Here is a 23,549-nt window from a genome sequence, read left to right on the forward strand (position 1 = left end):
TCCGGGCCCGGCGGGCTCGGGGTGGCCCTGGCGGACTCGGGGCGGCCCCCGGCGGAGCGGGGCGGGGGCGCGCTCTATCCCACCATCCCCACCCCCGCCCCCCCCCCCCCGGCCGCGCGTCTCTATGGCCCGGGCCCGCCGCCTCGCGCTCCCCCCGCCCGGTCACGCGGCACCGCGCGCGCCCAGGCACAATGGCGGGAAATGGTGGGGGTGCAGTGCATGCCGGGACGGCGGAGGACCGGAGCTGGGAGTAGCAGCGCCCCCATTCGGCTGGAAGTGGGAAACCTCTTAAAAGGCCAAGCGGTCCCGCTGAGGTTCTAAGGCAAAAAATGGCAAATTAGGGGCCTGGCTGTGGGCTCAGCCCAACCTCATCTGGTCGCTTCGCGACATTTTAGCTCCCCCCGTCCCCAGTCTAGCAATCCAGGGTGCGGAGGACCCAGGGGACATCAAAGTCCTACAGGACCCCCACCCAGGTCAAGGGGGCTGCCTGGGTGTTGGGCGGGCGTACAGAGAGCCCAGATTCACCCCCCGCTTCCCGGCCAAGAGACGAGAACAGCTCCAGCAGGGACCTGACAGGATCTACTGCGTGCCTGGATTGGCGAAGGGGATCCCGAAAAGGTCCCCATTCCCCTTCAATCAGGGTGCTACCTGCACGGAGCAAGCCAAAGAATGGAGGGAAGGTGGCTGAATATGGAAGGAGGTGAATCCCTGATCCAAAACTACAAAATCCCAGACTGGTTTGGGTTGGAAGAGACCTAAAAGCTCGTCTTGTTCTACTCCCTGCCATAGGCAGGGACCCCATTCACTATCCCAGGTTGCTCCGAATCCTGTCCAACCCGGCTTTGGACGCTTCCAGGGATGGGGTAGACACAGCTTCCCTGGGAAACCTATGCCAGGACCTCCCCATCCTCACAGGGAAGAATTCTTTCCCATAACTCCATCTAGCCCTGCCTTCTGGTAGTGGGAAGCCATTCCTCCTTGTCATGTCCCTCCAGGCCCTCGTCCAAAGTTCCTGTCCAGCTCTCTTGGACCCCCCCTTTAGGCATTGGAAAGGCATCTGAGGCTCTCCCTGGAGCCTCCTCTTCTCCAGGCTGAGCATGGTATCTAACTCCCACAGCTGTTCCCACCTCCACCCCAAGCCAGGACACACTTCTCAGAGGCCAAGATCAGAGCAGCAGCGACCACCCCTCACAAATTTAGGTTCAGGAATCCCTGCCCATCCCCTGCTGTCCCCAAGGCAATGGAGGTACTGCCTTTCACCTCTCCAATGAAAAAATCTATTGGAGCTTAATTCCATTTTTCCTTTTAATGCAAAAAAATAGCCAAACACATCTTCCTGCCCTCCCCCCACCCTCCCCAGGTGTGTTTCCTTTGCTATTGTTTTGCTTAATATTTCCAGCCAAGCAGCTCCCACCCTCCCAGCCCTCCCAAACCTCTGTAGCTCTAAAGCCACCCGGTGCTTTCCCCCTTCCATTTTTCCAGTATGGCAAAGCCCAAATGGATCTCCAGCCATTGAAAAAAAAGAGGGTAAGAGAGAAAACAGCAGGGTGCACAGTATTTCAGCAATGTGCCAGTTCTAACCCTGCCAAGAGATTATAGGAAGAAAGAAGAAAAAATAATACAAAAATAAAATCACCAAACAAGTAGTGACAAGCACGGAGCAGCCTCAGCACACAGTGTAAACAGAAACCCAATCCGAAATCCGGCTCTCCTGGAAAGCAACAGCACAACATGCTTTGTACACCCTGAAAGGTCCCTGTGGTGCTGAGCAGCCAAGGGGGAGGATCTGGGTTTGAGCTTGGATTGATATTTTTTGCCTTATACATAAGGCTGAAGTGATCTCGGAGTCTTCAAGCGGCATTTGCAGCACCGAGCCTTGCCAGGCAGGGAAAGGGATGGGGGAAAAGTGCCATGGGAAGAGGAGAGATTGGGATCCAGAGACCCTGAGAGATGGTCTCAGGGCTTTGCAGCTGGGAAATCTGGACAAGGGAGAGAGCAAACAAATACAAAAAAATAGAGCTATAAAAACAACATGTGTGGAGGAAGAGAACATGGACAGTAAATTAATTGTACTGTTGGCCTCCCCAAAGCAAGAAAAATTTAAAAAATTCCATTTGAGGTGACAGTGAAGAAGCCGACAGAATTCCCTTCCCTCAGGAAAATAAAAAATACAAATGAGGTACCTGTTCCACCCCAAATCCATCACCCCTTCTCACAACCACATCCACACTCAAGGGTTATTGTCTCTCAAATAAAGTCTCCGGGCCAGGGCAGCCCTGAAGCAGAAGCACCGAGGCATGGCTAGTTCCTCCTGGTTGGGCTGTCCAGCAGAGATCCAGTCTCTCCTTGACCCTGCCACAGGTGGTATTGTTCAGTGCTCCACGGACATGGAGCCTTATCCATGTCTCACATTTCTCCAGCTTTGTTTTAAAAACCAAAATTTTACATATATATATATATATATATATATAAAATATACAGTACAATGAAAATATCCATGGCAATAAATGGGTTGGCTGGAAAAGATGCTTAACAAAAAAGCCTGAAATAAAAAAAATTCCCAACTCTTCCCCTAACTGATGCTTGCCTTCCCCACTAGTCTTCCAAGACCACAATCTCCACATTATGGACCTGGTGCTGATGGTCTTCCACATCTCCCACCACTTTCTCTTCAGTCCTCAGCTCTGTCTCCAGGATCACAGCTTTGCCCTCTGATTCATCTGTGTCTGCCTCAGGATCGGGTGCCGGGTCGATCTCTATGATGGTCTGCCCATCGTCTGAGGTGCCTTCCACAGCTTGGATGGTGGAAGTGATGCCAGACTCCATGGCCACCAGTTCCACGGGGTTGACCATGGCCGCCACGTTGGCCAAGGCCCCGCTGTCCTGCATGGCTGCTGAGCTCAGCAGTGCCAGGCTGGAGGATGGGTGCAGGGTGACGGTGTCCGAGGAGCTGGTCTTGGAGGATGAAACTACAGTGGCGTATCGGAAGAGCTGGGAGCCAGATGGCAAGGTATGAACAGTCACCGGGCTGGAGCCTTGGCTGAGGGTTGCCACTGGGATGTTGCCCACAGAGAACTGCTGTCCAACAGGCGCGATGGCGATGGGGGAGATGACAGTGAACTGAGGCTGCTGGATGGGGGTGGAGGGGCTGAGGATGGTGGCGGAGGCTGGGCGCTGCAGACGGGGTCTCTTGGGGGGCTTTGGAGCGCTCATGGGCATCAGCACCACATTCTGAATGGTTTGGGACTTGGTCTTCTGGTCCCTGGCAAGTTTCTTCTGTTCTTCCAGCTGCCGCTCCAGGTCTGCAAAGGGAATGGTTGAGCAACACGTCATGCCAGGCTAAGTAGGAGCTCCTGGGGCTCCAGAACCAGCCATCACTACCAGGTTTGTGACAGGAGGTCACACAACTGCCCACTGAGCCTGATCTTGGCTTCTCCCTCTAGATCAAATGGCACTGAAGGAAAAGGGTAGGTTTTCCTGCCACTCACATAACAGCTGGTTAATGTTCTGGCTGCCAGTGCCTGGGTAAGATACAGGTAACATTCCATACTTGTGGCTACTCCTACTGACAAGAAGATGGACATTTCTGCTCCCCACAAGCGAAACCCACCTGGAAGAGTAGATAGTGCCCCCCCCCTTCCCCCCCTCAGCAGCTGGAATTGCTCCCTGAGCTTGGCTGAGTCACCTCCTCAGGAGCCAAACACCTGCACTGGGGACAGCCAGCAGGATGCCTGAGTCAATGAAACATCCCCCTCAACCCTTGTCAGTGAGAACACTGGGAGCCAGAAGTAGCACAGTGACCTCATTTATCCAGGGCAGTAGGGGACTAGGACATCTCAGATAACAGCAGATCCTACAGGACATGGTGAGGAGGGAGCTGCTCACATCCAGTGAGCAGCTCTGGGGATCCCAAGTCAATCAGTGGCTTCAGCTCAGGAGATACCCAAGAGCACCACAAGACAAGCAGATAGCCCTGACAGCCAAGATAAGCAGAAGCTCAGCACCCCATACTCAGAGAGAGGCTTAGTAGCTTGGGTATAGCACAACACTGTCCATAGCTCAGGTGACCGTGGCACAGCACTGCACTGGCAGGTCCTATCCCTAATCCTTAGGGAATTGGACTCATGCCCACAGCACCCCTTCTGCAGCAAAGGGCACAGACTTTGGGCTGTCCAATGTCCCAAGCAACTGCTCTCTGTGAGGCAGGGGAGAGAGGAAATTCCCCTCAAGCCCTAGGACAGAAAGGGATTGGGATGCAATTGTTTTGGGACAGCCTGTACTGAACACTGGCCCGAATTTATTGGGGTTGTGTGGAAGGAAAGTCATGTCCATTCCCAAGAATAGCAGCAGGATGTGAACCCTTATTAGGCACTTTACCTGCCAGTGTGTAAAGAAACTGCTCTTCTCCTTGCTCTGTCTGGTTTTTCCTGTTGTCCAGTACCTTCTTAACTGTGTCCATTAAGCCAAATGTATGGGCAACGTTGTTCAGGACTGCAGCATCTCCAAAGAAAGGGCACAGGGATGTTAAGACTTGGGCCCTCAAAAGATGCTCCTGTTACACCAAAAATTCTCTACTGTTCTTTCACAAGGGTCAGCTGAAAAAAGGAAACCCAACTCCCTCATCCTCCTGACATCCCAGGATTAAATAATCCCATTCACACAATACAGCAAATTGGACAGAGCCATGTCACTCAAGCAGCTTCTAATTGCTGCAAATGAAAGTGTAATTTGCAATCACAGAGATACAAAGGAGCTCTCCACCTACAAATTATCACCCCATGCTGCTGACAGTGCCATTAACATGCCAAGCTCCACTGAAAGCTGTGCAAAATGTCTATTATAATCCACTGACTTCAATCACTCACGGTTCCCAAAAACTGACAGTACCAGACACAAAGATGCGCCAGCCCAAAGTGAAATTGGAAAATTAGAAAAAAAATTTCCTGGGTAGAATGAAGTGGCTACAAGGATGTTCTCTCAGGAAGAGGACGAACAAGAGGTGTTCACAGGGGAATGTGCTGAACCAGATTAGGGAGCCCTCAAAACAGGTTTTCTGGCACCAGTGAAACGAGAAGTGAGGGGGCAGGACCTGTTTAAGCCTGCAGTGTCACAGAGAAGTGTTTGAGTAACTCCAGGCCAAGTGACTCTAGGAAAGCATCCATGAAGGCTGGGAGCTGTGGACAGTCATCTGATGGTCCCAGCAAGCTGCCAGGGTCACTTTGCTCAGGGAACAGGATGGAATGGTGTGTGCTTGTGCTCTGAAGCAAAGGCACTTCACAGCTGGGCAGGGTGAGAACATAGGCCATGCTCCCACAACTCAGCCAATGAGTGGGAACTCACTCCCCATCCTGACTCACCAGCTTCACATGGTGGAATGGACCCTTAGCACTGGGGGTTTTTGCCTGGAATTGCCCTTTTGAGGCTTCTTCCTCACAACCTACCTGTCATCTGGAAGGGAGACTGACCCAACCGCTGCTGCACACCTCTTAGGACTTCTTCTATCTCCTTCTGGATGTTGCACACCACCTCTTCCATCAGCCCCACATCAGCTATTCCTTTCCAGAACATCAGTGTGTCCTCTGGCGCAAAAGAGGAGGAAAAGAAGTCAACATGTACAAGCATTTGGCGTTTTTTGCACAGGACCACCTTAAACCTCTCAGGCAAGTGTATCTTTTTAAGGTGACTACCGTTGCAAGGTAGTTTGGCTATTGGGTGTGGACAGGACGTGAAAAAAAAAAAAAAAACAACCCCAAACCAAGCAAAACTGACTCAGGCAGCAAATCAGGAACAAGTTTTTAAGCAAGTCCATGACTACCAAGGCAACATTTCCTATTTTTGCAAGGTGCAGAGCTTAAAATCATCATTTGAGGAAATTCTAGCTAAGCTTCTATACTGATACAACAATGGAAAGTAAGGCAGAGAGACACAGAACGTAGAGTCAACAGGGAACAAACATGACTCTCCTCTTGGTTGGTTCCAGCCTGGCTCCAGGCTGGCAGATGTGTTTCACATCCTTGGAATAAAACAGAAAAGCCCCTCACTGTAACCAGTAACATCCATCAGCCAGGAGGCCAGGACTAAAGTTCTACCGTGGTGAGGAGCTCCAGTGACAGAAAGCCTGGATGCCTGGATAATGCTGCAGATCCAAGAGGCTGGGGGACAGCTTTTTCATTGCCCGCGCTTTACTTATTTGCAAGATTTAGGTTTCCAAAATGTAACAGGGGAGGAGAGGGGAAGAAAACACACGACAAGCACCCTGAGCTTACCTGAGATCTCATCCGTGTCCTTTTTCATGCCTTCCTCAGTGGCCATGGTGACAGCAGCTGTCAGAGCTGAGTTCCACTCGATCCCCTCCTCCATACTCTCCTCTGACAGCGCGATCTGGGTGATGCTCCCTGCCAGGAAGCTCCCATCAGCTCCTTCTGACAGCCTGAATCCCTGCTTTGCTTCGCAACCCCTCAGCCCTCCCCAGGCTCTCTTTCACTCTTTGGGTCAGGTTTGTGCTTGGCTTCTTTCAACCAAACCAGTAAAAAGCAAATATTGCTGCTTCTCATTGGAACTGTGATTGTGAAAAGCTCTGGAGCCTCTGGAGGGAAAACTATGTACCTTGCACATTGGAGTCCCAGCTCAAGGGAGCAGAAAGGGGTCAGAATAAAGAAGAGAACAAATAAGGCTCAGCCCAGCCACCCTTCTCCCCTTGCACCATCCACAGGAAGCTCTGCACCCCTAATCCTTCATGAAATGGAGCTGAGGTCCCAGCTGGTTTATAGAAGGGAAATGGATCTGATGCAATTCTAAGTTTATTAATCAAATTTGGGACTAAACCAATGTGCAACCACAAACTGGCTATGGTGCTATGGTGCTTTCCAAGAGATTCTCCTTAGCCTATGGACAACTCTGGCATGTCACCCACCAAGGGGCTCAAAGAAATGTAATCCACACAGCTTAACAATGTGGTACAATTTGGAATAGTTTTCTCCCTTAACCTCAGCAAAGATATCAATTTCTGCTCTGGAGCACAGGATCATTGAGAACTTGCAGTTGGAATAACAATCAAATCTTGTCCAGCCACCCCACCCTGTTCATGGATGTTATGAAGGAGGATAGCATTTCTAAATTCACTCCTGGGACCAACTCATGCCTTTATAACAGATTCCCAAATGGGAAATACATTGGAAAATGCCGTGCGAGCTCTCACAGGTGTTTGCTTATGTGATGATCTCAGAACAAAGACCCCTGCAAAGCTCTTAATCCTCCTGCTGGCTATGAAGGCTGCCTCTCTGGAAAGCAGCTGCTTGATGCCAGCTGTTTTCCAGCCTACCCAATCCTGCAGAGCAGAGCTCCCTGACAGATGCTGCCAAGACTTCTCCAAACAGACACGAGAAGCATTTTCCTTCCCAGAAACCAGAACAATCTCCTGGTGGGACTGCCCTGATGTGCCCGGGGAGAAGGTGTAAAGCATGTGTAGGAGGGAGAGGAGCATCAGAGGGAAGTGTTCCCATGGCATTGGTAACTGGTTTCCTACCATCAGCTGAGGTCGGAGTCTGCACTATGCTCTGCTGCCCTGGCACCGGTGCTCTGGCACTGCTGATCAGGAGATCAAACTTGGTGCTTCGACAGGTGTTGGTGCAAACTTTGTCGTGTTGGTAGAAATCAATCTGCCCCGAATCCATCATCTTCCTGTGCAGGGAGTGGGGATAAAATCAGGTTCAGCTCAAATCTCAGCCTAGAGACAAAGGGAGTATTCCACCTGGGAATGCTACGGCCATGGGAAGGAAAGAGAAAGGGAGATCCCAGGGCCACTCTGCACCCAAAAAACCTCCTGCAAGGTTTTCAAATGGAAAACAGAAGAGACTCCCAGCTTCACACACAGGGTTTCAGTCCTGTTCCACCCGAGGTGATGCCACTTCTGTCCAGGGTGAGGAATCCTGACCCTCACATCATGGGGTCAGGTTCTCTGCAGGCTGCTGGCTGGGTACTGTGGGCCTCCAAGAGGCCTTCTGGGGACTACAAAGCAGACAAAATGCCTGCTGGGGGACCTGCAGCTGCAGGGGTGGAGCCCTGCAGCTGGACAGGGTCAAATACCTTAGCATGATTCCTCCAAGGCGAATGGCTCTCTTCCAATCCTTCAGGGTAGACTTCCCAGCAAGGTGAACAAAGTGTTTTGGGCTAATCAGTTGGTCATTGAACTGGCAATGAGACAAGCAAAAGCTCAGCAAATAGGGTAATATCACTTGGGAGGACTGGGACATCCAACACAGCTCATCTGAGCCCCCACTTCCACCCAGAGAGAGGAACTGCTTCTCAGATCACTCCCAGCTTTAATCCCCTGGGCACAGCAATGCTCACAGCTCCAGGAAGCATGTCTGTAGGGATGACCTGCCAACCACAGGTATTCACACCCCTAACCAAGAACAGCGCTGAAGGCTTTATATGAACCAAATCATCTCCTATGAATATGTATGGTCAATTTGGAGATCATTACAGGAGGTTTCTGTTACATCCAATGGCCCAGCAGCATCCAGCTGACACGGGTATTCCCTTGGGCATCTGTTCTGCCCTGCTCCAGTAACCTGAGTAGTTCCTGCTGAGGGGCAGGAGCACAAGGGGCTTGGCTGTCACACTGCCATGCTCTCAGGTGGGAAAAGATAACACCAAGATTTCCCTTCTCAATGCAACCTGCTCACCAAGGAAGTGACAGGAGTGGAGTACCAGGACACCGAGGAAAAGGGAGGGGGGCAAAGCTCTGCCAAATCTAAACACACATCTCCTGCCTGCCTTCAGTCCTTCCTCAAGGGCCAATACAATTGAAATATGAAGTGGGTGATACCCTTTTCTCCTTAATCCCTTCTTTCCATGCTTCTCCCCATCAAAATCAACTTTAGCATCAACAATCCAAGGACTCAGTTAGGATGAAACACAGAAACTTGGCCTGTGAATACCAACCAGCACACCGAAAGAGCAGAGAATAAATCCACTGGGAGTTTCTCCCTTACCTTCACACACTTGACATTAATTCCTGGACAGACAAACTTTTTCCAGAGAAGGATGGCTTTGCTCTCCCCACAGGTGATGGGATAGGCAATCTCAATTTCCTCACTCGTTTCAAGGGTGCTGGGGTCTGAGGGAGGAATGGTTCAAAATCAAACTTTCCACCCAAGAGGCTCCAATCCCACAAGGTGGGAGCTGGGAGCACATAGGTTGTGAGACCTGCACTTGGGAAACCAAAAAAAAAAAGGGCAGATCCCAGTTTAGGATCAGTCCTCTCTTCATCTTCTCAGAGTTAGTTCAGATTAACAGCAACTGGCATCTGATTTTTGGTATAACAACACTCCAAATGAAGCTCATCTATAAGGAACATGAACTCAGAAATCCAACACATCTATAAGGGAGGATGTGCCAAGGAGAACAATCTTAGTGACAACAAAATGGTTTAAAATTTGAAGCACAGATATCTCTCTGATTCTTGCAGCTCTGGTATCTCAAGCAACGATATCAGGTGTTTACTGATAATATATTCTCTTCATGTGCAGAGTTTCTGTTAATCCCATCAAAAGGAAGAACTCTACACAGGAAGAATTCTAGTCAAGATCTAGTGACAGCACCTGGTGACAGGAGCCTTTTCCCACACATTGCTCAGCATGGCAGAAAGCACTTGGAGCTTTCTGCTCCCAATCCAAACCATCAGACAGTTGGTTCAGCAAAGACTTCACAACCAGTGCCTGATGCTTCAGCCACCATGTCCTCATCACTATCATTCCTGCTGCCAGTGTCTGCACACCAGGACTAAGGTGAGTGACATCCCGGCTCCCCTGGACCCCATGGGAGCCCTTACCATTCATTGCAGGAAAGCCAGGATCTCACTTCCACAACTTTGAGACCAAGCAGTAACAGCAGACTCTTATTCCAGAGTATGCCCAGCCCCTGTACCCACATCCATGCTTGGGAATCAGCATCTGCAGGGGCAGAGCCAGAAGGAAACCCAGCGAACTGGGGATACCAGCCCTGCACAGGAGGGGATTCATCCACGCCAAGTGGGAACTTACCAATCCCTTCTTCCAGCTTGTGGATGGTGTGAGTTTCCACGGCCACCACAGCAGCACTGGCCTCAGAGCCCTCTTGGTAAATCCTGTTATGAAAGTGGCCATCCATAAACAATACACCATGGGATATTAGGAGTCACAGCACAGGGTTAAAAAATTAAGTAAATTTCTTCTTTGCCAGTCCTCAGGGGACATAAATTTTGTGTGACAGTTTCAATCACCAGGAATATTTTGGCAAACACTGATAAAACAAAACACTAGTAACCCCAAGGGCTGACACACAGAGCATTCCCAGTGCTGTCATCCCACCCTCCACTCTGCCAGCACCACTGAGACAGCTCTGCAGGCTTCCCTGGGCCTTTTCCTCTGCTTTCTGTCACCCTCAACACCAGGAAGCAGAGCCCAGTGTCCCAGGATTTTCCTTCCAGCCCTATGTGACACTGCAGCACAGATGACCATGAAGGGGAGTCACTGTCAGGCCCACGGCCACCTTGCCATGCAAATATTATCAAACTAGAGCCAGTTTTTTTTCTATCCTGATTGATCCAGAGTGAAGATGAAGCTGCTCTCTGCAACAGCTGCCGGGGAGCTCCAAAATTCCCTCTGCATCCCAGGCCCACTTTATTTAGAAGAGGATTATTTTAGCGGAGAGCTGGCACAGAGGCACATGAAGATCTCAACACACAGACCACCACATCCAGCAGCTGCAGTGTGGCAAAAGCCAACCCTGGGACCAGAGAAGGAAGAGAAAGATTGGGACAGCAGTGCTTCCACGATCCAGGAGCATTGCACCAACACAGCCTCACAGGACAATTTGAGCCCTTGGAGGCCCCATGACAGCCACACACATAAAAGATTTAATCTGTTGTATTTTCTCTCTCCTCTGCATGGCACAAAACGGATGCAGACCTGGAAAACACAGTGATGGTTTATCCCCATCCCACCTCACACCTCCCAGTCACAAGAGTACCATCATACTCACCCTTGCTGCACTGGCTGGAGCTGCAAGATCACTTGGGTTTTGGTATCCTCCGGGTTCTCCCCTTCATTCCCGTCACTTGGTACAACCACCACATCACCCACAGGGACGCTCACCTCGGCATTCGCCATCTCTCACATGAACCCAGTGAGGTTTTCTCCTCCCTGTGGATCACGAAAGCTGGGAACAGATCCCAGAGGCAGATCCCCGCAGTGTCATCCCACTCATAACTTCCCAAGCCAGCAGCTCTCTCCAGCTCTGAACCCCCCAACCTGGCACCAAGGAACAAACCCACATTGGGTAGGTTTTGGCAAGAATTTATTTCTAACACAGAACTTTCTCCCACTGGCCCTGACCAGCAGTGCTTCCAGCCACCACTGGGATGCTCTGGTCCACCCCTGGCATGTTCTGATCCCTCACTACCAGGAACATGCATGTGGATGATTCTTCCCAGCAGAAGCTGGTGTCAAGGTGTGGTGCTACCTCAGGAGGACCTGACAGGGGGTCCCGGAGAAGCTGCATTCCCAGGGGATGTGCCTATGGTTGTGCATGAGGCACAGAGGTGGTTTTGTTACACTGTGGGGCTGGAGATCATCCCTGCAAGCCTGATGTCTACAAGCTGCTGGGAAAGCCAATCTGAGAATCGTCAATGGTTCGGGTGGGAAGGAACCTGAAAGCTCATCTTGTCCACCCCGTGCCGTGGGCAGGGACACCTTCCACTCGACTAAGTTGCTCCAAGCCCCACCGAGCCTGGCCTTGGACACTTGCAGGGATCCAGGGGCAGCCACAGCTTCTCTGGGCAACTGATGCCAGGGTCTCCCCACCCTCACAGGGAAGATTTTCTTCTTAATATCCCATCTAAATCTCAGAGATTTCAGGTCAGGATTTCCTGGTGGGTGACGGGGGGCTCGGTATCCCCCGGCTGGGATACACCAGGACAAATCTGGGGAGCCGCCTGCACAAGAGCCATGCGCCCCTCGGCTCCAGGTGTGGGACTCCCGTAGGTCCCCACACCTCATCCCGCTCCGGGGGACAGACAGGCCCACCCGCGACCCCTCGAGACGGCGGGGCTTCCCCAGGATATCTGGCGCGGGTGGTCAATAGGACACGGCCAAATCGCGGCGGCGATCGCGCCCAGGCCTCAAGTGAAGGGGCGGGGGCCACACAGGGGAACCCCCCGGTCCCGCGGTGTCTCGGGGGGGGGTCCGGGGGGGGGTCCGGGGGTCGCCGCCGCCCCCACGCTGGGGTCGGGAGGTCACGTGACAGGACCCGCGGGGCCGCCCCGCGGCGCGCGCGGCAGCGAAGGGGCGTGGCCTGCCCGGGGAAGGGGCGTGGCCTCGCCCCCCCTCCCCACGACGGTGGCTGCCCCCCCGCTGCCCCCCTCCCCCCCACCCCCCGAGCGGCGCGCGCGCGACGCCCGCCCTCGCGGCAGCGGCGGCGGCACGTACGGCGGCGACCCCTCCCTCCCCTCTCGGCGGGGCCAGGCCTCCTCCCGCCTCGCCCCGCCCCTTCGCGGCCCATGACCCCTCCCGGCCCCTGTAGCGCGGCGCCGACTGGGTCTTACCGTCGGCGAGCGGCCGAGACCGGGGGCTGTGGGACGGGGTAACGGGGGGATGGGGGGGGGGGAGGCGGGCCGGGCAGCTGCAACGCATGCGCAGTGCCCGCCGCGGCCTCGGCCGCCAGCACTTCCGGCCACCGCCTGCTTTAAAGGGGCCGAACGGTGAAGCGTGCGGCGCTGTGCTGCTCCCTGGTGGCCGCCGGCAGTATCGTCTTTGCACCGCCGCCCGCCAGCCCAGGACGCGAGTTGCCGGCGGGGGTGTCACGGCGAGGTTCACTCCCCCCGGCCCCATCAGCGAGTCGTGGAACTCGCTACCGAGTATCTCCCGCCCTGCACCAAGTCAGCCCCGGAGAGACCACCGGGACCTCCCACGGCTGGCCCTCCGAATCCCCCACTGCCCCCGCCGCGCGGGCCACTCGACTGACAACGAGGCAGACCAATGGCGGCGCGGGGTCGAGCAGCCGCGGCTAATGGGCGCGGCAGGACGGAGGGGGGCGGGCCCGGGGCGGCAGCGCGGTGGAGCCGCGGCGGGGCCGGGGCGGCGGCGGCGGCGGGAGGAGGATGCGGGCGGGCGGCGGGGCGGCCCCGGGGGCGCTGGCGCTGGCGCTGGTCCGCCGCTGCCTCCTGCTCGTCCCTCTGGGGCTGCGCTCGGCCAGCGCACAGGACGGTGAGTGCTGATTGCGGAGCACCTACGGCGGGACATCCCACACCGGCACGGGGAGCCCCACTCCCACCGGCACCCCCGGAGCTTCCGCTTCGCTCGCCGGGATGGGAGCGGACTTGGTGCGGGATGGGGACTGGGAAGCGGGACGGTCGAGGACGGGCTCTTCGCTGTGTTAGGACCGGGATCGATCCAGGATGGGCTCCCGGGAACGGTTTCCCGCTGTGTCCAGACCGGACCAGACCGGGACAAGGTCGTCGTGGTGCGCCTGCCCCGGTTCCTTTCCGGAACGGGATCTCTGCCATCCCTCTGTCCCGGTACCGGAATGGACGGGGTTCCCGCCGTCCCCCTGTCCTGGTGCTGGTCCGGGACGGGGTCCCCAATGTCCCTCTGTTCTGGTACCGGACGGGACGAGCTCTGTCCCTGCTCCCACCACCCTCGCATCACGCCGGTCCTGCACCCACCCATTTTCCCCGCAGCCCCCCCGCCCCAGCTCTCTCTATAGCTGCCTCCGGTGGCGACTGCCCCGGGTGTTCCGAGAGCCCCGCGTCCGGCTCCATCCCGCCTGCAGGGCTTTCCAGGGAACCCCCAATCCACGGGTTAAGAGGATCGCTGGAGTTCACATGCCGAGCAGGGAGAGCCGGGCAGTGGGCTCCATCCCAGGAATGCCGCGGGACCCGGCAGCGCCCGGGGGGATTTGTAGCCGCGGGTTCCAGGACGACCCCGAGGGAATGTTCACCCAAACGTGATCCCAGCGTTCGTGTTTCCCGGTGTCACTCGGCTCCAATTCATCCAAGAGAGAGGAAACAACGACGGGTGATCCAAGGCATTATTCTCTTCGAGGGGAAACTGAGGCACAGGGACAGGCTGGGATCACTGGAGGCAGAATCCCGCTACGTTCCCCGAGTATGATTTGGGGCTCATCATGCAACGGGTTTCCACCGCATTCCAAACCCACTGGTGTACGCGGGGGGCTTTCCTGTGGCCGGCAGCGTGACAGAGGCAGGAGTGTGCTGGGCTTTTATCGGAGCATTGCCCTGTTGTGTCTTTCTTGCATCCTGTGAGAAAACAAACAAATCCCTGGCAGGAGTGACCCCAGCAGGGCTCGGCCGTGAGTTCACCCTCACTCACCGGAAATCCAGTTTTCACATTTTTTGGGAGGGGAGTAAAGTTTCCGTAGCTGGGGGCAAGTCCCCGTGGCTCTGTCTTGGCTATTTCTGGCCCCTCAGTAGGATCTTTGGAGCCAAATTCCCAGGAATGCCTGCAGCTCTCAGTTTATCTCTGGCATTCCCTCCCGGCACGCGTTGGTCACACTCAGGATGTTTTTAACAAAGATTTCCTTTCCTTGGATTGTTTTTTTCCCAGAATGGGTTGCCACGGCTCCTCTGCACCACCAGTATGGATATGGAGCTGGGGGGATCCATCCAAGACCCTCCACTTGGTCTCACATGTCCAGCTGTTCTAGCCATGCGGGGTTTTCCATGCAGATCCCAATGGCTTTGACTTTCTGTGATAGAAACTCCCCCCAAATACCTCAAATTTCTCTCCCCCAGCAGAGCACCCTTCTGGGAGCTATTGCCCTGGCAGTCCTGGGGTTCCCACTTCCCTCCCAGCCCCCACTCTTGGAGGCCCTGATCCTTTCCCACTCTCCTGTGTCAGCAGACGCTGCCCAGAAAGGGGTAAAGTTGGTGATTTCTCCCAGTCCCACAGGATAAACCTCGCCCCAGTTTGGATGCCAGCCCCTCCCACAGGCTAGGGAGGAGGGGGTTCTGTGGGGGGACTGGCATCTTTCACGTCCATCCCCCCCTTTTTTATCCCTGCAGGATTTTTCCCTTGCTGGCGCTTTGTGTTGTCTCCCAGCGACAGCGAGGGGAGCCAAGGCTGGGCAAATCTATACCCACCGTCCCTTTTCTTTCTGGCTGTGCCAGGATGATGCTTGGCAGGAGCAACAGCTTTTGGAGGATGTGGGGAGGAGATGTTGAGCACTGGACCTCTACAAATGCCCGGCCCACACAGTGGGGCTGAGTGGTGCTTCCCCCCTTTCCCTGTACCCCAATCCTGCCCAGAAATTCCAGCCAGGTCTCAATGCTTTGAGCTTATTTCTAGGATATTCCCTCATGGCCAGAGGCAGAGAGCCCAGAGAAAAGCCCCTTTTGTGATGCATTTGGCATCATCCTGGGAAGGAGGTAATGGAGATGCAGCTGCCCAAGGTTATCCTCAAGGTCAAGGCTGCTGTCAGGAGGTCCCGGGGGCTGCCCAGTGCTGTACAGCCCCATGGAGTGGGCATATTCTCTCCCTGAATCCTTTTATATCCCCCCAAATTGCAGTTCTCCTGGACTGGGGGATGTAGACTAGCTGGAGGTTGAGGGGTGTGCTGCGTGGCTGTGGGGGAAATAATAGCAGCTTCATCCCTGGATCCCCCTGTGGACAGTTCCCAGTGCCAGGAGCATCCAGAAAAGCCACCAGAAAATGATGCTTTGGTTGAGGAAAACTTTTGAAGAGGCTGCAGGTGCCCAGGGGTTGTTCTGAGGGTCTCACCAAGCGGGCAAACTGAGGCAGGGAACTGCCTCTCTGAGTCCTCTTCCTGATGTCTCTGCAGGAAATGGCTGTGGCCACACATTGCTGACACCCCACAGTGGCACCCTGAGCTCCAAGAACTACCCGGGCACGTATCCCAACCACACCATGTGCTGCTGGCGGCTCCAAGCCCCCCTGGGCACCTCCCTGCTCCTGGCATTTGGGGATGTGGATCTGGAGCCCTCGGAGCACTGTGCCCACAGCTCCTTGCTGCTTGCTGACCCCCAGACTGGCACTGCCTACGGTAAGGGGGATCCTGGGAGAACTGAGGCAGGGGTGATACAATGTTGTGGATAGGGAGAATATCAGGAAAATCTGGGGGTTTAGCTGGTTTCATCATGGGGAGGGAGAATATTTAAGGAGGGGGGTAACCAAGTAGAGCAGTATCCAAGGAAGGGGATATTCGAGGAGGGTGTATCCAAGGAGGGGAATATTGGAGGATGAAGGGTACCCGGTATCTGATGAGTGGGTTATACAAAGAAGAGAAATATCCAAGGATGGGGATACCTGAGGAGTGGGTACCCAAATAGAAAGGATGATATCTAAGGAGGAGGATAACAAAGGAGAGTAGTATTTGTGAAGGGGGGTATCTGGGGAGGCAGGTGCCCAAGGAGATGATTCTTGCCAAGCATGGTGGGGGGAAATGGGACCAGATGCAGCCTGAATAATTAATTTGTCATCCCAGCCACTGCCCTAATGCTTCCAGGATTTTCCCAGACAGATTTAATGGTCTTGGAGGGATTTGACAGCAAGGAGAACATGACGTGTGCTGAGGAAAATATCTTGGCAATGGGGGAAAGGATCAAGTGATGGGGTGGGATGGAGGAGCAGCCCTGGTGAGGGCCAGGGTCTGGGCAGGAGATGCGATGAGATGGAAAGGAGCCAGCTTGGATTTACGAGACTTGGAGTTTTGCCTGTTCTTCAGGGCTTTCACCCTGGTCCCTTTCACACAAGGTCCCTGGTCCCCATCCCGTCTGCTATGGCCTCAGGGACATAATTATCCCCAAAGCTAAGAGACATCCTGGCCCCAGGCAGAGACACAGCAATGTGGGAAAGAGGGGGACCCCCAGATGATGCTCTTGGGGGGCTGGGGGAGGTGGCCAGGCACCCACAGCCCCTTTGGGTGCCACCAGGGCCATGCTAGCATGACACGGAGCTTTGGTTCCACTCCCTCTCCTGCGGCTGACACTGACCCTTCACAAGCTCCAGATGTTTTTCAGGAAGTGGCTGGAGCAGGCGGAGGCTGTGGGCTCCTTCTCGCTGACTCAGCCAGTGTCTGGCCCCTGGCCTGATTCTGTTGGGACGTGGCAGGGTCCCCATGGGAGTGGCAGCCGAGGGATTCCCAGCTCCCAGACTATCACTGAGATCCATACAGCCGTGGCACCACTGACCCAGGGCAGCGCTGGCAACTGGTGGAAGGAGAATCTGCATGTGGATCATCTGCATCTCATCTGCAGATTGTGCAGACCTCAGTTCTGTCATATGTGTGGCATCTCTGCCTGCACATGTGTCCCACATCCCCTGGGATCAACCTCCCAGTTCAATATGACCCAGCCAGGATGAGGATGTGGGTCAGGGTAGGGAAACTGAGGCAAAGGGGGAGGTGTCACCAGCATCTCCAGAGGAACACAAGGACACAGTTCCCTGTCCCCAGGACAACGATGGCATTTGCTCAAAACATCTCTGGGTGTCCAGAGGCCTTGGTGATGGGCATGATACAGGGGCAATGTAGGGGATGGGGTGATGGCAGTCCAGGGCCTGGGGCCACCTTCTGTCCCCAGCTGGGACCAGAGATGTCCCTAAGGAATCCGCCTGCCTGCTGAGCTGAAGTTTTAATCAGGAGGATGGAATTGCAATTTAATGTGGATTAAATGGGAGGAGGGGGCAGTTTAAGAGGCAGCTTCAGCAGCACTTGTGAAAGGGGACATGGGGAGGAGACAAGGGGACAGCTCCCATTTTGGGGTACCATGGGGTGATGTTACATGTACCAGTCTCTGTAGCGGAGAATGTGGTGTCAGATGCCTGATAAGGGCAATGGGGGCACCCTGTGGCTGGGACCAGCCTGGGCATGGGACCACCCTGTCATGAAGTTGCCCTGGTGTGGGACCATCCTCAGGATGGGACCAGCCCGGTATGCAGCCACGCCGCACGGGACCACCCTTCAGCACCCTGGTGCTGGGACTACCTTGGGGATGGGCCACCTGGATGTGGAACAACTCTGGGACCACACTGAGCACAGCCCAAATGCCTGAGCCCCCCTTGGCCCTGGCAAGGGCCAAGCTGGGGAAGGTGAGGTCCTGGGTCCAGGTGCCCAAGCATGTCCCCAAGGATGCCAGATCCTCTCCATGGTGCCATCCCTGCTGGCAGGGCCCTACTGCAGGAACTCCGTCCCTTCTGCCCCACTCCTGGTGACAAACTCCAGCACTGTGACTGTCCTGTTCAACAGCAGCAGCCACCGCTCGGGACGAGGCCTCCTCCTGTCTTATGCCACTTCGCAGCACCCAGGTATGGGGGCAGCATCCCCTGGGATGCAGAGACACCCCTGGGAAGTGTCCTGGCCCATGCAGGGGCAGGAAGGGAGCTCCTTGCTGACCCCAGGATGAGCTCCCATTGCCCTGAGCTTCCTGAACATCCATGTTCTCCCTGGTGAGGGGCAAACATGGGAGACCTGCAGACCATACAGCCAGCTGGGATCCCTGAACCCCCCAAGTCAGGTAGCAGCCCAATATCAGGCAGAGCCTCAGGCACCATAGATTGTGCCATGGGCCCAATAACTGGTGGGACCAAGGGGCCATCCCTCCCTGCCCCTCTAGACATGGGAGCATGAAGGGCAGAACCCAAATGAGGAGCAAGATTCAGTCAGGAAGGGGAATGGGGTGCCCTGGGGCAGAAGTGAGTGTATGCTGTGAGGCAGGTGGGGGTTCCTCACCCTGGGGTGTCCCTGCCTTGCAGACTTGGTCTCCTGCCTGGTTCGAGGCACCCATTACACTCAGGAGCACGTCAGGTGAGTGGTCGGGGGTGGGGAATGGTCCCATTTTGTTGTCCCTTGCTGCAGGGGTCCCTATCAGTGCTGGTATCATCCCCATCCCTCTCCTGAGGTACAACTCCAGCGGGATGGGAAGCAGAGCAGGTATGCAGAGGGGGTTGGGATGGCAGGGAGCCCTGACCCACCCCTTACCATGTGTTTCAGTGTGTACTGCCCTGCGGGCTGCAAGGACATCCATGGGGACATCTGGGGCAACCCGAGCCAGGGTTACCGGGACGTAAGTGTGGGGACCATGGTGCACCCGCCAGGGATGGTCCCCACAGCATATGTGGCCATTGCTTGTCACCCCCAGCAACTCAGAGGTGATGAGTGTGGCCTTGGGGTGCTTGGGCCTGCTGTGAAGGTCAGCCCTTACTCTCTCCTCCCTGCAGACATCGGTGCTATGCAAGGCAGCTGTGCATGCTGGGGTGATTGCGGATGAGCTGGGCGGGCAGGTCACCCTGTCCCGGGAGAAGGGGATCACACTCTATGAGTCAGCCATTGCCAACGGGCTCCGCTCCAAAAGGTGAGTGAGGAGTGGCTGGGGCTGCACTCCACATGGAGCTGTGGCACCCACCCATGGTGACACTTGGAAACTGCCACCCCTCAGTTTCAGAGACCCCAAGGTTTGTTCACCCCATCTGATGCTTCCCTGATGCTTTCTTCCACACAGGGGATCTCTCTCTGAGAAGCGACTCGTATTCCACAAAGGTATTTTTTTTCCCATTTCCCCTGAAATTAAGGTATGATTGTAGTTGTCAGACCTGGTGCCATCCCCATGTGTCCCATTGGAGTTTCGGGGTTACCAGTGTGCTGTCTCCTGTCCCCAGCCTGTGATAATGTGCTGGAGGTGGTTGCCTTCAATGCCTCATCCTGGTGGCACGAGGTGAATGCGCTGGGCCAGGACCGAGCCTGGGTGGCCGAACGGGCAGCACTCAGCACCACTGGCCACTCCTGGGCGGCCGAACCTGGCACCGAGGCTGCCTGGCTGGAGCTGGACCTTGGCACCCGAAGGAATGTCACAGGTGAGAGTTGGCCATCAGAGGGGGACAAGAGCTGCCTGTGTCCCCATGCCACCCTGACCACTGTCCTCCCACTGTGCCAGCTACGGTGATCCCCATAAAACTGCCCAGGGCAGTTGCACCCCCATAAGTCCCAGGATGTACTGGAGTTCATTGTGCCATGGTTTTACTGGTGCAAACTGGGATGCAGAGTGCACCAGCTCCCCCCCCACCCCCCGCTGCTCCTGTCCTCCTTTTGTCCCTTTGCACCCCTCATCTGTAGCCATTTCTGGGATGAACAAGTTAATATTATGCTCTTGCATCTGGTGCCAGTGAGCTTCTTTTGTGCAGCCCAAGCCTGCCAAAAGCAGGGGCTTTGTGTGCCAGCAGCTGGTGACCGCAGCGAGGAAAATGGGGACATTGTCCAGCCAGAGGCTGGAGGAGGGAGGAATGCAGGGCTGGCAGCCAGGGCTGGAGGTTATCAGTTCCTGGGGGCAGACCGGAGCATCCCACACTGGAATCTGCCACCCAAAACCCCTCCCAGGGTCAGAAGGATTCCCCTCTGCCAGGTGACATGTTCTGCCCTCCTAGTCCTTTCCCAGCTGGGTCTTGAGTATCCCAGAGATGAGGGTTATTCCAGCTGGGAGCAGAGGGCAGTATGGTAAAGGGCGGCCCTTCCCCAGCCCTGCAACGCTTGACTGACAGCAGGGACCCCCTTCCTGCATTCACAGGCATCATCACAAAGGGCTCCTCCGAGCAGCACAACTACTACGTGACATCCTACCATGTCTCCTCTAGCCGTGATGGGAAGAATTGGAGACCCTACAGAGGCAGCAGTGGTCAGGAGGACAAGGTGGGCATGGGGAGAACATCATAGGGATGAGACCCCCTGCCCATGAATATTTGGCTATTGGTGTCTCTTCACCCTCTCCGGTAGGTGTTTGAAGGAAATGCTGACAGCCAGGGGGAGGTCTCCAACGCCTTTATCCCCCCCATGGTCGCCCGTTACATCCGTGTCACACCACAGAGCTGGCACCAGCACGTGGCCATGAAGGTGGCTGTGGTGGGCTGCCAGCTGGCACGGGTCCGCGCACCCCGTCCCTATGGTGAGACCCTCCACGGGACCACAAACCCCCATGTCCAAAGTGTCGTCCTGGGGCCTTCACCTCCCTGTGCACGCAGTGGTGGTCCCACAGTCACAGTCCCTGCTCTGTCCTGTAGTGCCCAGTGTCCCCAGGGAGGTCCTGGAACCCACCAGCCACACCCCCATCCCTGGCATTGCCCTGGACCCGGAGAAGGCAGGTGGGTGCCAAAGGGGGCTCTCCTTGGGGTGCAGCATTGTCTTTTGGTGTTCCAGGTGCCACTGGGGCTTCATCCCCCTGTGGGAACACGTTGATTTTCCTCCTCCAGTGGCCCCAGGTGGGCTCCTGGCTCTCATGGGTGCAAAGGGGTGAGATGAGGGCCCAGGGGGCTGACACTGCCCTCCCTCCCCAGGTTCCATGCTACTGGTGATGCTGCTCATTGGTGGCTTTGTGCTCTTCTGCTCCTGTCTCCTGCTCCTGGCTTTCCTCTGTCATAAGAAGAGGTTGGTCCTGTCTTTTCCCCTGCTTTGCCCTGGGGGACTCAGCATCATCTCCCCAAATTGTGGCAGCTTTATCCAGCTGCTCACCAGGTCCCAGGGGGTGCAGCCCCTCATGCAGTGGGTGTGAGGAGATGCGTGGTGGTGGGCACAGGGCAGCTGGGACCTCTTGCCCCATCTTGCCTTTCTTCTTGGCAGGAAGTCAGCAGTGGAACTGGACTGTGGAATCACAAAAGGTAAAAGGGTCCACAACTCCCCAAAATCTGGGGTCTGTGTAATGTGGGGTGCAGCTGGTTTAACTGGTGCTGCTTCCAAGTTTGGACTTGTCCCACCCTCCAGGAGTACCTGCATGTCCAGGTGACAGCCTGTGACAACTGAGGGTTTCCTCTCCCTCCCCAGGGTACCCCAAACTGGAGTTGACCCAGGTCTGCTCCCTCCAGAGGCTGCCAGCCCCCAGCCTGGGCTCCTTCCCCATGGCCCCCACGCCAGGGGACTTCAGCCAGACCCATTCACCAGGTAACAGGGACATCAGGGTATGAACTGGTCTCTCAGCCCAGAACAGGAGCCAAATCTTCCCGATTGCACATCCCTCCCTGTTCTTGTCTGACCCCTCCTGCATCATGGTCCTGTGTAACAGGGAGGCCCTGATAAATTAGACATGCCCATTTAATTATTATGATTAATTATTATAATTATTGTAACACCACACATTATTTAGTAGTACTAGTAGTCCACTTCAATTACAGCTGTTGGCACTGGAAGGTGGCTGGGGACAGCAGGAGGCCCTCTCTGTGATGTGGCAGAGGAATGTGGGGTCTCCATGGGTGGGTGCCCTGCCCTGGGTGGGTTTTGCAGTTCTCTTATCCCTGAAAGTCCAAACATCCTCAGTTCTTCAACCCACTCCACCCACCTCTGCCACAGCACCATGACCCCCCTGACATGGCAGTCTCCCTGTTTCAGAGTACGCTGAGCCAGACCTGGTGCAGGTGAGCCCTAGCAGCCAGACAGGTCCCTCCACCTTCAAGCCACTCCTGGAAGAGGGCTACACTCTGCCACTGGTTCTGAGCCACTATGACGTCCCAGGAAAGCACCATGAGTACGCAGAGCCCCTGCCGCCAGAGCCTGAGTACGCCATGCCGTTCAGTGAGCTGGAGCCTGCTGGGATGTGCCGCAGCACCTGCGGCATCACAGGGGCTGCTGGGTGCTCCCCGGTGCAGTACCAGACCCCTGCCCTGCGGCCTGGGGAGCTGCCCGCTGGGGCGAAGCAGACTGGCAGCCCGTATTCTGAGGGGTCCTGCGGGCAGGCTGGGCACTGTCCCCTTGCACATGTGTACCATGAAGCTTTGTGAGGAGGGGAGCACAGCAGTACGATACTGGGTGGAGGAAGGTGTGTAAAGGAGGAACTTCCCTGTGCTAGCAGGGGGCTTTCCTAAAGTAATCCTATGTAAATATATGTATTATATATAGAAACACAGATGTGGAGCTCAGTGCCCTGCACCGCCTGTTGGCCCCGGATGGTCGCCGTTCGTGGTCTCCAGTGTCTGCACCTCTGTCCCCACCCACATCGGAACCCTTGCCCAGACACGACAAAAAACACTGAAGCGCTAAAACCGCCCTTGCAGTATTATACATCCCCCCCGATGCTCAGTCTCTGTCTGCCATTCACAAATGCTGGGGCGCCGGAACAGGCGGTTACCGGCAACCCTCTCTCACAAAAATTGTGCTTCCGAAATCTCTTGATGTCGATTCCGCAGGGGTGGCGCGTAGCCCCCCCGTGCCACACACGGCAGAAGCCCTTTTTAAAGTTGCAGTACTCACCCACCCACAGTCGGAAAGCACCGGTGTACCGGCTAGGTCAGGGAGAGGGATGCCGCGGACACAAGATATGATGTCTTATCCTTTTATCTTCCCTCATCCGTTTGGTCATTTCTTAACGCCGTTTCTCTTTGGTTTTCCCTCAAAAAAGTACCTTTTCCCCCGCTTTTTAGCCGACCAGGGGTATGCAAATCGCGCGGGGCATGCTGGGTACACCTCTTCCCTGAGGAGGCGCGGGAGGAGGAACGCCTTTGGCGGGAGCGCCATGGCACGCACGCGCGCGCAGGGGTCTCGCTCCCTATTGGCCGCGG

General features: G+C 55.5%; 2 protein-coding genes across 5 annotated transcripts; one reads left to right on the forward strand and one right to left on the reverse strand.

Moving 5' to 3' along the window:
* Window positions 1-1,438: 1,438 nt before the first annotated feature.
* On the reverse strand, window positions 1,439-23,452 carry GMEB1 (glucocorticoid modulatory element binding protein 1). 4 transcript variants are annotated; one of them, XM_083879441.1, is made up of 10 exons: window positions 23,242-23,452; window positions 11,026-11,186; window positions 10,047-10,129; window positions 8,997-9,121; window positions 8,086-8,189; window positions 7,526-7,680; window positions 6,267-6,395; window positions 5,442-5,579; window positions 4,378-4,500; window positions 1,439-3,302 (listed from the first exon to the last, which is right to left on the reverse strand). In XM_083879441.1, exons 2-10 carry the CDS (start codon window positions 11,151-11,153, stop codon window positions 2,596-2,598), a joined length of 1,692 nt encoding a protein of 563 aa, XP_083735567.1. In that variant the 5' UTR covers window positions 11,154-11,186; window positions 23,242-23,452; the 3' UTR covers window positions 1,439-2,595. The 4 variants fall into 4 exon arrangements, with proteins under 4 accessions (XP_083735567.1, XP_083735568.1, XP_083735566.1 ...); XM_083879442.1 differs by lacking the exon at window positions 23,242-23,452 and adding an exon at window positions 12,587-12,642 and having other exon boundaries at window positions 4,378-4,491; XM_083879440.1 differs by lacking the exon at window positions 23,242-23,452 and adding an exon at window positions 12,587-12,642.
* On the forward strand, window positions 13,142-23,228 carry LOC310919865 (discoidin, CUB and LCCL domain-containing protein 1-like; the record flags this gene model as incomplete). The annotated part of the gene is made up of 15 exons (XM_083879436.1): window positions 13,142-13,247; window positions 15,841-16,062; window positions 18,186-18,323; window positions 18,771-18,822; window positions 19,009-19,081; window positions 19,236-19,369; window positions 19,517-19,554; window positions 19,674-19,868; window positions 20,576-20,697; window positions 20,782-20,950; window positions 21,066-21,146; window positions 21,339-21,429; window positions 21,622-21,659; window positions 21,823-21,939; window positions 22,384-23,228. The coding sequence occupies 15 exons, from the start codon at window positions 13,142-13,144 to the stop codon at window positions 22,770-22,772; spliced, it is 1,965 nt and encodes a 654-aa protein (XP_083735562.1). The 3' UTR covers window positions 22,773-23,228.
* Window positions 23,453-23,549: the final 97 nt, after the last annotated feature.

This window comes from Zosterops lateralis, assembly GCF_965231275.1.
Source record: "Zosterops lateralis genome assembly, chromosome: 28".
Classification (NCBI taxonomy): domain Eukaryota; kingdom Metazoa; phylum Chordata; class Aves; order Passeriformes; family Zosteropidae; genus Zosterops; species Zosterops lateralis.

Coding starts and splice junctions, on each gene's coding strand:
- GMEB1 (XM_083879441.1), bottom strand. CDS start 11,153: ATGGCGAATGCCGAGGTGAGCGTCCCTGTGGGTGATGTGGTGGTTGTA. Junction 7,681..8,085: donor CTTGGAGGAATCATGCTAAG/GTATTTGACCCT, acceptor CTCCCTGCACAG/GAAGATGATGGATTCGGGGC. Junction 6,396..7,525: donor GACTCCGACCTCAGCTGATG/GTAGGAAACCAG, acceptor GCTTCCTGGCAG/GGAGCATCACCCAGATCGCG.